Raw genomic sequence first — 12,429 nt, forward strand, 5'->3', positions numbered from 1 at the left:
AGTATTGTTCAGTAATATGTAAGTTACTTACATAAAACTGTGCTTATCATTTGTTATCCAGGGTGCAGACTGTCAATGAGGGAGGTGAGAGTGGTTGGGTGAAGCTTGCAGATATTCTGGTGAAGGAGGAGATCCAGAAGCCTGTCATTGACCTCAAGCTAGCAGGAACTTTGACAGTGAAGGTTGGAGAATCAGTGAGAATGGAGGCCGCCCTGAGAGGAAAGCCCCAGCCAGAGGTCAAATGGTTGAAAGACAAGGCTGTTGGAGACAACCCCAGACTAAGCTATGAGACTGGCCCTGACTACTCCAAGTTCCTTTTGACCAAGTCCAGACGTAGTGACACCGGAAAGTATATCATTACTGCCACCAACTCAGCTGGCACATTCACGGCATATGCCAATGTTAATGTCCTGGATGTCCCTGGCCCGGTGAGGAACCTCAGGATTACTGGCATCGGATCTGACAAGTGCAGAGTGGTGTGGGATGCTCCAGAGGATGATGGAGGTTGTGAGGTAGACAGCTACATCCTGGAGAAATGTGAGACAAGGAGGATGGTCTGGTCTACATATTCAGCCTCTGTTGTCACACCATACTGTAATGTCACTCGTTTGGTGGAGGGCAACGAGTACATCTTCAGAGTTAGGGCTGAAAACAAGATGGGAACAGGCCCTGCTATGGAGAGCAAACCTGTTACAGTCAAGACTCAGTTCAACAGACCTGGACCTCCTGATGCCCCTGATGTCACCAAGGCAAGAAAAAGACTACCCTATTCATAGATTTTTCCACAATGAGCTTGCTTACCAAGTACTAAGCACATAACCTAGTTGTAAAAACAAGTTTCTCTGTTTCCAACACTGTTAATATTTTTATGATCCAGGTGAGTAAAGATGAGATGACAGTTGTCTGGGCTCCTCCTGAGAATGATGGAGGAAAATCGATTACTGGCTACATCCTTGAGAGGAAAGAGAAGCGTGCGGTGCGCTGGGTTCCATGCACCAAGAGCCCCATCTCTGAGAGACGTATGAAAGTCACCAACCTGATTCCCAACCATGAATACCAGTTCAGAGTGAAGGCTGAGAATGAGGTTGGCCTTGGAGAGCCCAGCAAACCCTGCAGACCAGTTGCAGCTAAAGATCCCATTGGTAAGTGTTGAGTTACTGTCAGAGTTTAGTTTACTTCAGGCTTGTGCCCAGGTCAGAAAACATGCAAAGAAAAAGATGTCAAAGATGGACTTTCACTGCCTCGTTCCTGTATTTGAGCATTTGTTAAAATGCGTTTGACTGTCTCTACCTGCAGAACCCCCTGGCCCCCCTGCATGCCTGAAGGTGGGCGACAGCACCAAGACCTCCATCACCCTATCTTGGTCTAAACCTGTATACGATGGTGGTGCTCCCATCATCGGTTACAGCCTGGACATGAGACTGAAAAGCGAGGCAGATCCTGAAAAGCCCACAGAGGGCTGGAAGAGAATTGATACCCATGGCCCATTGGTGCTCACCGAGTTTACCATCAATCAGCTGGATGAGAAGCTGGAGTATGAATTCAAGGTGTCTGCCCAAAACCAGGTGGGCTGGGGACGCCATGCTTACTTGAAGGAGGCTGTATCCCCCAAGGAGATCCTGGGTGAGAATGAACAGCTACTAAAGCCAACAAAGAACATACCTTGATACATTCATTGTATTACATAAGGTAGCAGTAATAGTAAATAACACAATGTTCTCATAATCTTATCATCAATTTTTCTCTCACAACAGAGGCTCCAGAGATCGACCTGGATGCCAGTCTGAGGAAAGGTCTGGCAGTCAGGGCCGGCTGTCCGATCAGGCTTTTCGCTGTGATCAGAGGAAGGCCCGCCCCGAAGGTTACTTGGAAGCGCTTGGGTGTGGACAATGTAATCCGCCGAGGCCATGTTGACCAGGTTGACACCATGTCTTTCCTGGTCATCCCTGAGAGCACCAGAGAGGACTCTGGGAGATATTCCCTGACTCTGTCCAACTCTGCTGGAGAGAAAGCTGTGTTCGTCCGTGTCAAAGTCCTCGGTGAGACACAGAAAAATTATGACACAATTCATTTTGACAGCACTTTTAAAAAACTACCAGTGAACAGTTTTTACTGGTAAGAAAACTGTACAGGCATAATGATTTTTTAAATTCATCGTTAACAGATACTCCCGGTCCCGTTGGTGGCCTCGAGGCAAACAACATCACCAAGACAACAGCTCAGCTGTCCTGGTTGCCACCAGAGAATGACGGTGGCAGCCCAATCCTCAACTACATTGTGGAGAAACGTGAGGTGGATAGGAAGACCTGGAATAAGTGCGTAGAGGACCTGAAGAAGACCAGCTTCAAGGTGACCAACATGACGCCTGGCATTGAGTACTACTTCAGAGTCATGGCCTGCAACAAGTACGGCATTGGAGTTCCACAGGACTCACCCAAGTCATATCTGGCTGTTGATCCTATCAGTGAGTTTCACCAGAGACTGTTTGAATAAAGTTTAGCATGCCATTCCCTGTGTTCATCCAACTTTTTTTTTTCTTTCCTCCTAACACCTATTGTTTGATGCATTCAGGTGAGCCAGACCCTCCAAAGAAGATGGACGTGTTGGAGATCACTAAGAACAGCGCCACACTGGGCTGGCTGAAGCCACTCAGGGATGGAGGAGCCAAAATCAACGGTTATGTTGTGGACTACCAGGAGGAGGGTGCGACAGAGGACAAATGGACACCTTACTCTGTGGTCAAAGACCTGACCATTGTGGTGGTTGGTCTGAAAGAAGGAAAGAAGTACAAGTTCAGAGTGGCAGCCAGAAACTCAGTGGGAGTTAGCCTGGCCCGAGAGGCAGAGGGAGTATTTGAGGTCAAGGAACAACTCAGTAAGTGGACTGGCCGCAGTGGTCTACCTTAGTTTATACTAACAGATTTGTAGTACCTGAAATATTTCATTTTGAAGCTACAACAATACATTTATTAATTATTTATTACTCCTGATGAATTAAATAAAAAGATTAAAATAATGTGCTTAAGCACTGAAGTAACTCTTTGTATTTCATCTTTCCCCCAGTGGCTCCTAAAGTCATCATGCCTGACATTGTGACAGTCAGAGCTGGAACCAAGATGGTGGTTGAGGCCATTGTGGCAGGTAAACCTGCACCCTTCTGCAAGTGGAAGCAGGGAAATGAGGATGTCCTCACTTCTGATCGCCTGTCCGTCGTAAAGACGCTGATGACCTGCACACTTATCATTAAGAACGTGACCAGAAAGGACAGTGGCTACTACAGCCTGTCGGCAGAGAACAGCACCGGCAAGATCAACCAGATCCTGAGAGTCGTTGTCATGGGTCAGTTTAAAAATACATCATGTTAAAGTTACTGGTTCTAAATTGAAAATATACTTAAAAGAATAAAAGATTGTTGATTTAGTGTGTCACTCCCATCGTTAACGTGTCATCTGCCGTGTCTTTACAGACATCCCCGGACCACCGGGAGCTCCTCTGGAAATCACTGAACAGGACATTGATGCCTGTACACTGCTCTGGAACTCTCCACCAGAAGATGGTGGTAGCAATATCACCAACTATATTGTAGAGAAATGTGATGTCAGCCAGGGTGACTGGCTCATTGTGTCCTCATCCTGCACCAAAACCAGCTTTAGAATGACCAAGCTGACACCTGGCAAAGAATATGGCTTCCGAGTCCGTGCTGAGAACAGGTTTGGCATCTCTGAGCCTATCTACTCTGAGAGAATGATCGCCAAATATCCATTTGGTGAGTCTGCAGTTCAATTGATTTTCAACTCAATTACTGGAAACCATTATAAGCAATAGTCACTTTCTGATAACTTTTCTGTTTTTCCCTTAAGATCCTCCTAGCGAGCCCAGAAACCTCCAGATCAACAAGATCAGCAAGGACTTTGTGATCCTGTCATGGGAGCGTCCAAGCAATGATGGAGGCTCTCCCCTCACTGGATATTGCATTGAAAAGAAGGAAAGGAATAGCCTTCTGTGGGTCAAGGCCAATGAGTCCGTGGTCAAAGCCACTCAGTACACTTGCACTGGCCTAATTGAGGGTCTGGAATACACCTTTAGGGTGTCTGCACTCAACATAGCTGGTCAGGGCAAACCTTGCAAACAGACAGACTTCATCACCGCCAGGAATGCTGTTGGTAAGAACATGTTCCTTAACTTGATTATGACATCCTATTGTAATGTTAAAAAAAGTTCAAGAAAACCAGGTAAAAAAAATTTTCGTTTTGTGGTGATGCTCAATTGGAAGTGAATTTACCATTCCAAGTGAGCCAGATTCACTTCAAAACATCAAGAGGATGTGAAATGAGAAAGAGATCAAGAGAATGTGTTTTCAATACACAAGAAAACAACGTTTAAATCATCTTTTACCCTAATCCTCTGCAGCATTCAGAACATTTTCATTTTTCTCAACAGTATCTTTTAGAGTAACTTCATCAAATCCCCCCCAAAATTTTTTACTTTATTTTTCAATGAAAATTGAAATAGTATGTTAGTAAAAAGTATAAGCATAATTTCTTGTCCTAGGATAATGAAATTATGACAAGCCTTGGTATTAGCCTTGGTATTAAAGTTATTTTTTTAAATAGAGCTTTTATTTGACTGATCTGTTTGAAAGCATATTGCTAAATGAGAAATTGAGTTTTCAGGCCAATCATGTTTGAGCTCTGGATCACTCTTTCTCAACCTTCTCTATTGTTTAGACAGCATAAATGAGTATACGATCCTTTGTTTCCATCCAGACCCACCAGGTAAACCTGAGCCCATGGATGTGACCAAGAATTCTGTCTCATTGGTCTGGAGCCGTCCCAAGCATGATGGTGGCAGCAAGCTGATTGGTTACTACATGGAATACACAAAGCTTCCTGAGGAGAAGTGGACACGCTGTAATGCCAACTGTATGAACATCCAGACTGAGAGTTACGTGGTGACCGGCCTGCAGGAGGGCGCACAGTACCAGTTCAGAGTCATCGCTAAGACCGCTATCAACATCAGCCTACCGTCCGAGCTGTCCGATCCCATCCCTGTCATTGCAGAGAATGGTACAGCTAAACACAGAAAAGAAAAATATGATCAACAAATTAAATTATGGACAAAATAATGATTATTCTCTTTCTTCTCTTCTCCTGTGCAGTTCCTCCTCGTGTGGATCTGGGCGTCAACATGAAGAACCTGATCGTGATTAAAGCTGGAGAGAATGTCATCCTGGATGCTGAGGTTTTCGGCAAGCCACTGCCCAAGGTCAGCTGGAAGAGAGACGGACTGCCTCTGGTCCTTGCTGAGGGAATGAAGATGGTCCAGAAGAAACATGTCCATCTGCTTGAGCTCTACTCCGTCACTAGGAAGGAGACTGGAGACTACACCATCACGGCTGAGAATATCAATGGAAGCAAGTACGCTACTATCAAGGTCAAGGTTCTAGGTAAGTTAGATTTACTATATTTTAATTTTAGTATTTTGTCTGTGCAAGCATTTTGTGTGTATCAAAAAACAAAGATGCCAACCTCCCACCTTTTCCCTTGCAGATAGACCAGGGCCTCCAGCCTCAGTAAAAGCTGCTAAGGTCTTTGCCGATCGCGTTAAGCTGCGATGGGAGCCCCCACTTGCAGATGGTGGCTCTGAAATCACCAACTACATCATAGAGAAGCGTGAGACCAGCAGGGCCAACTGGGCACTTGTCAGCTCCAATATCCATGGACATCTCACCGACTGTTCAGTGGAGAAACTCATTGAAGGCCATGAGTACCAATTCAGGGTCAGTGCTGAGAACCAATATGGTGTTGGAGACCCCAAAATGACTGACGGCATCATGGTCAAGAACCCGTATGGTAAGTTAAGCCTGCTATAGCTGAAGTGCCTTGAGCTGCAGTTTCTTGAATGTTATAAATTGTTGCTGCAGTAAAAAAAAAAATACTTACACACAAAAAATTATGCTTTAGGTTAGAATAGGAAAAATGTAAATGTTTAAAACTGTTGACATACTTTTAAATTGTTCTATTCTCTCTTACATTTAAGGGTATCATTTGAAGAACAAAAATCTGTTTTTAATCTTGTGATCCAACATCTAATTTGAGCAATTAAAATGTTATGAGAAGTGGCCAATTATTCATCAACCAAGTATTTAATCATGTGACATGATCAACAAGATATTGAATGTTGATGAAATAAGATGACCTCAAACACTGATCAGAGATTGTCATGGATCTCTTCCTTCAGATGTTCCTGGTCCATGTGACCCGCCTGTCATTACCAACATTACTAAAGACTCCATGACAGTAAGCTGGAAGGCCCCAGCCAACGACGGCAAAGCCACCATCCTGGGCTACATGGTGGAGAAACGTGAAGCCACGGAGCTTACCTGGGCTAAGGTCAACCGTCGGCCAGTCATCGACAGAACTATTAAAGCAACTCAGCTTACTGAGGGCTCTGAGTACGAGTTCAGAGTGATTGCCATGAACAAAGCTGGTCTGGGCAAACCTAGTGACGCATCCAATGCTGCGCTGGCTGTTGACCCTGTCTGTGAGTATCAGTTTCAAAAATCACTTAAAAAATGAAGCATAAAATACTTCAATCAGACATGGCTGCTACATTATTTTCCAATAAATCTGAAAATAATTACGAATGTGTCACTGCAATTCTCCAGATCCTCCCGGACCACCTGCCTTCCCCAAGGTGGTCGACTCTACCAAGAGCTCCATCAGCCTTAGCTGGACTAAACCGGCATATGACGGTGGCTGTGAGATCATCGGCTACCTTGTTGAGTGTAAGAGAGCTGAAGCTGAGGATTGGAATAAGTGCAACGTCCCAAAGAAGCTCCAGGCCACCAAATTCCTGATGACTGGCCTGATGGACAACACTGAGTACCAGTTCAGAGTAACTGCCGTCAACAAGATTGGATACAGTGAGCCCAGCGAGGTTCCTGGAAACCACATGGCCAAGGATATCTTAAGTATGCTACAACTGTTCATACAACATTAAATAAATCATGTGATAAAATTAGCACAAACAGTTTAATTAGGACTGTTTATCACATAAGCTACTGTTTAAAACCTGCTAACCATTATCACATTAGTAAAAAATCTGTTAAAAAAGCCTATTCATTGTAAAAATACATGAAAACATTGATGACTCATGACTTTTTAATTAACCTAACTTAGCCTTCTACTTGACACACTGCACTCTAGCATTATAGATATGTGTTAATGCCCCAGTCATTCATTTCCGATATATTTCCATATGCATTTCAGAGTGCAGATTATTTTTGCACAAAAAAATGTGTTCTCAATAATTACCAACATTCTTGTGGAACTACATTAATTCATGCTAAGTATCTGCTAGCTTATACAACTTTGCTGTAAACCGAGAATTAGTTACAGTTACAGCTATGATTAAAAGTGATCTTCTGTCCATCTTCCAGTCGCTCCTGAAGCTGAGCTGGATGCTGACCTAAGAAAGGCATTGGTTCTTCGTGCTGGGGTCACAATGAGACTCTATGTCCCACTGAGAGGACGCCCAGCACCAAAGGTGACATGGACAAAGGTGGACGCCAACCTGAAGGACAGGCAGGGCCTGATGATCAATACGTCAGAGTGGGACACCCTACTGATGGTTGAGGACATTAACAGATACGACGCCGGCAAATACGTCCTGTCGCTAGAGAACAGCAGCGGCTCCAAGAGTTACACCATCGTGGTCAAGGTCCTCGGTAGGAAAAATAATGAGGAAAAAAGTGTTCTGTTTATAAAAAGAGGAAGTCACCCAAACCATGCTTCCTGAAAAAGCAGAATTAGGTCATGTAATAATATTGTGATCGATATAACCAGTAAGATTGAAAAATCTGATGAAGTTGGGAATCTTAAACTGTATCACCGAGATGCTGTTTCTCCTCCCCTTCAGATACTCCTGGACCACCTGTTAACCTGATTGTCAAGGAGACCTCCAGAAACCATGCTTGCATCACATGGTATGCCCCGCTGATCGATGGTGGCAGCCCGGTCAAGAGCTATGTCGTAGAGAAACGTCTAGCTGAGAGAAAAGCCTGGACCTGTGTGTCTGCAGAGTGCCCCAAGACTTCCTTTAGGATCACCAACCTGGAGGCAGGACAGGCCTACTGCTTCAGAGTGCTGGCTGAAAATGCCTATGGCATTGGAGAGGGCTGTGAGACAGCTGGCAGCGTCAGAGCATCAGGTAACTACAAGGCTTTGGAGCAGTTTTCTAATTTAGATTTGATTTGATTTATTATTTATTATTATTTAGTATCACAGGATCCAACTCAAACCAATGCCTTAACCAAGATTGTAGAAATAGAAACAGCTGTTATTTTAAAATATTTTATATTTTGTACATTTTAATTCCTAACATCAAAGTCCTATCCACACTACCAGGAGTAAGATCCTGTTAAAGAAATACTGAATCCTTCATTTTCATGAATTCACGTTTCCCCAGTTTCCACCAGTTAAATCCTCAACTTGGATGGTTTAAACTATGGAATGTTAATTAGATACAATGGTTATAGTTAATAGTTAATTAGCCGGACTGCAATTAGACAAGAAAACAAAGACTAAGACAATCAAATGAAAAGAACTGAAACTAAGACTAATGGGCGAGATCAATGACCAAGACTAATATACAGTGTAACAAAAATGAGAAAAAGCTTCCCTTTATATTCAAATCTGAAAACACATGCTCAGTCTTAACCCATCCATCCTCCCCCTTCAGAGCAACCTGGTCCAGTGACGGACTTCAAAGCCCAGAAGACTACAAATAACTCGATCAGCCTGGGCTGGAAGAAGCCCATCAGTGATGGTGGAAGCCACGTGACGGCTTACATCCTTGAGCAGAGCGAAGGTGAGGAGAAGTGGACGCAAATCTTGAAAGGCAAGAATACGTCACACACCATCGGCGAGCTGACTATGGGCAAGGAGTACTCATTCAGAGTCAAGGCACTCAATGAATCTGGAGAGGGTCCACCCACTGAGCTCACTGTCGTCGCCAAGGACCAGTTTGGTAAGAAGTCAGCCTGACCTGTGTTATAGTTCCTTGTTTTGCTAGAGCATAACATTTTATGATGAGCTCATTCCTTTGAATTTCAGTGCTTCCTGACTGCAACTTGAGTAGTCTGCATGACGGTTGCTGCGTGGTGAAGGAGGGCAGCACCACACGTATCAACATCCCCCTTATTGGAGTGCCCCATCCAACCGCCACCTGGAAGAAAGGCGACGTGATGCTTGGAGACACGGGCCGAATGTGCGTGGAGGCGTCTCAGGGTGTCACGACTCTGCTGATCAGAGACTGCCAGAGAGGAGATGCTGACACCTACAACATCAACGTCAAGAACAGTGCCGGCTCCAAGGACTGCAAGTTCCAGCTGAAGGTGGTGGGCAAGCCTGGCATCTGCACTGGGCCTATTAAGTTTGATGAGATCACCGCTGATGGCATCACCCTGGAGTGGGCACCACCTAAAGATGATGGTGGTGCTGAGGTGTCCAACTACATTGTTGAAAAAAGGAGGACCACAGATAACAAATGGGCCACAGTAGCCTCAGCCATTCAGAAGACCACTATGAGGGTGATCAGGCTCCACGATGGAATAGAGTACATTTTCAGAGTGTTTGCTGAGAACAAGTACGGGGTTGGAGAGTATCTGAGGTCTGACCCAGTCATTGCACGTCACCCATTCGGTGAGTGTCACACTCAGAATACACTATGGTCTGAGGAAGTCACATGACTAAAGGGTCAGAAGTTTTGCACAAGCTGCGATTATATTTACTTTAAAAGTGTCATTTAGTCCACTCTTGCATCTTATTTTTAGTTGACATTTTTTAACCTACTGTTGTTGGAAATAGTGTAATTTTCTCGATTCTAGTGATCTTCCTTTTTCGGTCTTGTTTCAAGACACTGACTGATTGCTAGAAAATGTCTTAAATTAGTGACTTTACTTCACCCCCCACGCTTGTAGGAACATTGTCTATGGTTGTGAGGCCAGATTTTTTTTTTTGTTTTGTTTGTTACCTGCCTAATTGTCACCTAATTTAAAAATGCCAAAGGTCCTGCATGGAGAATGTATCTTTATCCACTATTTCATTGTTTATCTTTTTTTAATTTTTTTTTATAGAAATTGATTAAAGTACATAGTGTACGTTAGATTAGCTTTTTTGACAGTTCAGTTTTTAAGAGGAGTGACAATGTTTCAATGAAAATCAAAATCAGTAATGTCACATATGCAAGAACAGTAAATATGCCTCATGAAAACAATTGCATGATCAGGAACTGGTCATGTGAAGACTTTCCACACTCACCATGTCTTTCTTAATCATTCCAACATTATGTTTCTTTGCTTCCAACAGATGTGCCAGAGGCACCTGCTCCTCCAGAAATAGCGAGCATCCGCCATGAGTCAGCCATCCTGACTTGGGCTGATCCAAAAGACACTGGTGGCTCCCCAATTACTGGTAACAGACTGATAGATAAAGTTTGTTTGTTAAACATGAGCAAATAACAAAATGTAGTCACCATGACTAACTCATTTTGTGTTCTCTCTAGGATATCATGTGGAGTTTAAGGAGAGGAACAGTCTGATGTGGAAACGGGCCAGTAAGACTCCTCTTAGAGTGAAGGAGTGCAGAGTAACTGGCTTGATAGAGGGACTAGAGTATGAGTTCAGAGTGATGGCCATGAACATGGCTGGTCTTGGAAAGGCAAGCAGGGCCACTGAGGCTGTGGTAGCCCTGGATCCTATTGGTGAGTTCACTGATCTTACATTTTTTACTCTAATTGTAAGACCTAATGTGTTCTGTGTTTTCTGTATGTGTTTAAATATTTACTTTGTGTTCTGCTAGATCCTCCTGGCAAGCCTGAAGTGATAAATGTCACCAGGAGCACAGTCACTCTGATTTGGACAGCTCCTAAATATGATGGTGGCCATAAGCTGACTGGCTACATGGTGGAGAAGCTGGAGGCTGGTGGCAAGACCTGGATGAAGGCCAATCATGTAAACATCCAGGGTTGTGCATTTACTGTGACTGACCTGACAGAGGGATCTCAGTATCAGTTCAGGATCAGGGCCAAGAACGCTGCCGGGGCTATTAGTGTCCCCTCAGAGCCTACTGAGCTTCTGACCTGCAAGGATGAGTATGGTAAGCTGAGCAGCAAACTCATTTTGGTGGTTTAGTGTTTAGAAAAATCTGGGTGAATGCAGATTGTTTTTGTTTCTTTGTTGTAAAAATATCAAGTTCAGACACATACTGTCATGACTTTGAATACATGAGTTGTGTAGACAGTAGTAACACCATTTGCTTCCATCCACTCTGCAGAGCCTCCAACAATTACCATTGACCAAGACATGAAGGATGGTGTATCAGTCAGGGCGGGAGACACCATTGTGATCTCAGCCTCCAAGATTGTGGGCAAACCTCCACCCACTTCCGTCTGGTCAAAGGGAGGCCGTGAGTTCAAGACCTCTGACATTGTCACCATCACCAGCACTCCCACCTCCTCCACCCTCTCAATCAAGTATGCAAGCCGGAAGAACACAGGAGAGTACACGATCACTGCTAGCAACCCCTTCGGTATTAAGGAAGAACACATTAAAGTGAAGGTGTTGGACGTACCTGGGCCTCCAGGCCCCATCGAAGCCAGTAACATTTCAGCTGAGAAGTGTACTCTGACCTGGCTTCCACCAGACGAAGATGGAGGCTGCTCTATCAAGTCCTATATCCTTGAGAAGAGAGAGACCAGCCGTCTGCAGTGGACCAAGCTAGCCGAAAACGTCATTGACTGCAGATATGTAGCCAGTAAATTGATCAAGGGCAACGAGTACATCTTTAGAGTGTCTGCTGTGAACCAGTATGGCACTGGGGACTCAAGCCAGTCTGGTCCAGTCAAAATGGTTGACAGTTTCCGTAAGTTGTTTATATGTAGCTATAATTTGTTAAATGTTAAAAGATAAAATGAATTGAATAAATATACATTTTTCCAAAGATTTACAGGTTAATTTCCTCATCAATTAAATCTGTGATGATAACTAACAAAACTTTTCTTGTCTGTTTTGATTATACAGATCCACCAGGTCCCCCCTCAGCCCCAGAGATTGATAATGTTAGTAGGAATGCTGTCACCATTTCATGGAGGAGACCAGCACAGGACGGGGGAAGTGACATTAGAGGATATTGTGTAGAGAGGAAAGAGAGGAGAGGAATGAGATGGGTGCGAGCCTGTAAGAGGACAGTCCCTGACCTGCGCTTTAAGGTGCAAGGCCTAAGTGAGGGAGTAGAGTATGAGTTTAGAGTCACTGCTGAGAACAAAGCTGGATTTGGGGAGCCAAGTGAGCCATCACAATCTGTAATGCCCAAGGACATTGTGTGTAAGTAAAGCTGGACTTCCTATTTAATTCTGAATTGCTTTTAAA

The 12,429-nt window shown here is 44.1% G+C and overlaps 1 protein-coding gene across 1 annotated transcript in view; it reads left to right on the plus strand.

The window, feature by feature from the left end:
- ttn.2 (titin, tandem duplicate 2) overlaps positions 1–12,429 on the plus strand; it is a 202,854-nt gene that overhangs the window by 144,918 nt on the left and 45,507 nt on the right. Inside the window, exons 188-210 of the mRNA XM_037110653.1 lie at positions 62–749; positions 878–1,142; positions 1,297–1,623; positions 1,755–2,039; positions 2,165–2,464; positions 2,572–2,874; positions 3,063–3,338; positions 3,466–3,765; positions 3,860–4,162; positions 4,766–5,065; positions 5,158–5,445; positions 5,549–5,851; positions 6,240–6,542; positions 6,667–6,972; positions 7,441–7,728; positions 7,920–8,210; positions 8,742–9,029; positions 9,116–9,703; positions 10,370–10,474; positions 10,566–10,763; positions 10,862–11,158; positions 11,336–11,923; positions 12,082–12,384. Of these exons, the coding sequence (XP_036966548.1) occupies positions 62–749; positions 878–1,142; positions 1,297–1,623; positions 1,755–2,039; positions 2,165–2,464; positions 2,572–2,874; positions 3,063–3,338; positions 3,466–3,765; positions 3,860–4,162; positions 4,766–5,065; positions 5,158–5,445; positions 5,549–5,851; positions 6,240–6,542; positions 6,667–6,972; positions 7,441–7,728; positions 7,920–8,210; positions 8,742–9,029; positions 9,116–9,703; positions 10,370–10,474; positions 10,566–10,763; positions 10,862–11,158; positions 11,336–11,923; positions 12,082–12,384 (7,493 nt within the window). The remainder of the gene's footprint in view (positions 1–61; positions 750–877; positions 1,143–1,296; positions 1,624–1,754; positions 2,040–2,164; positions 2,465–2,571; positions 2,875–3,062; positions 3,339–3,465; positions 3,766–3,859; positions 4,163–4,765; positions 5,066–5,157; positions 5,446–5,548; positions 5,852–6,239; positions 6,543–6,666; positions 6,973–7,440; positions 7,729–7,919; positions 8,211–8,741; positions 9,030–9,115; positions 9,704–10,369; positions 10,475–10,565; positions 10,764–10,861; positions 11,159–11,335; positions 11,924–12,081; positions 12,385–12,429) is intronic.

Source organism: Acanthopagrus latus, chromosome 9 (assembly GCF_904848185.1).
Source record: "Acanthopagrus latus isolate v.2019 chromosome 9, fAcaLat1.1, whole genome shotgun sequence".
Taxonomy (NCBI): Eukaryota; Metazoa; Chordata; class Actinopteri; order Spariformes; family Sparidae; genus Acanthopagrus; species Acanthopagrus latus.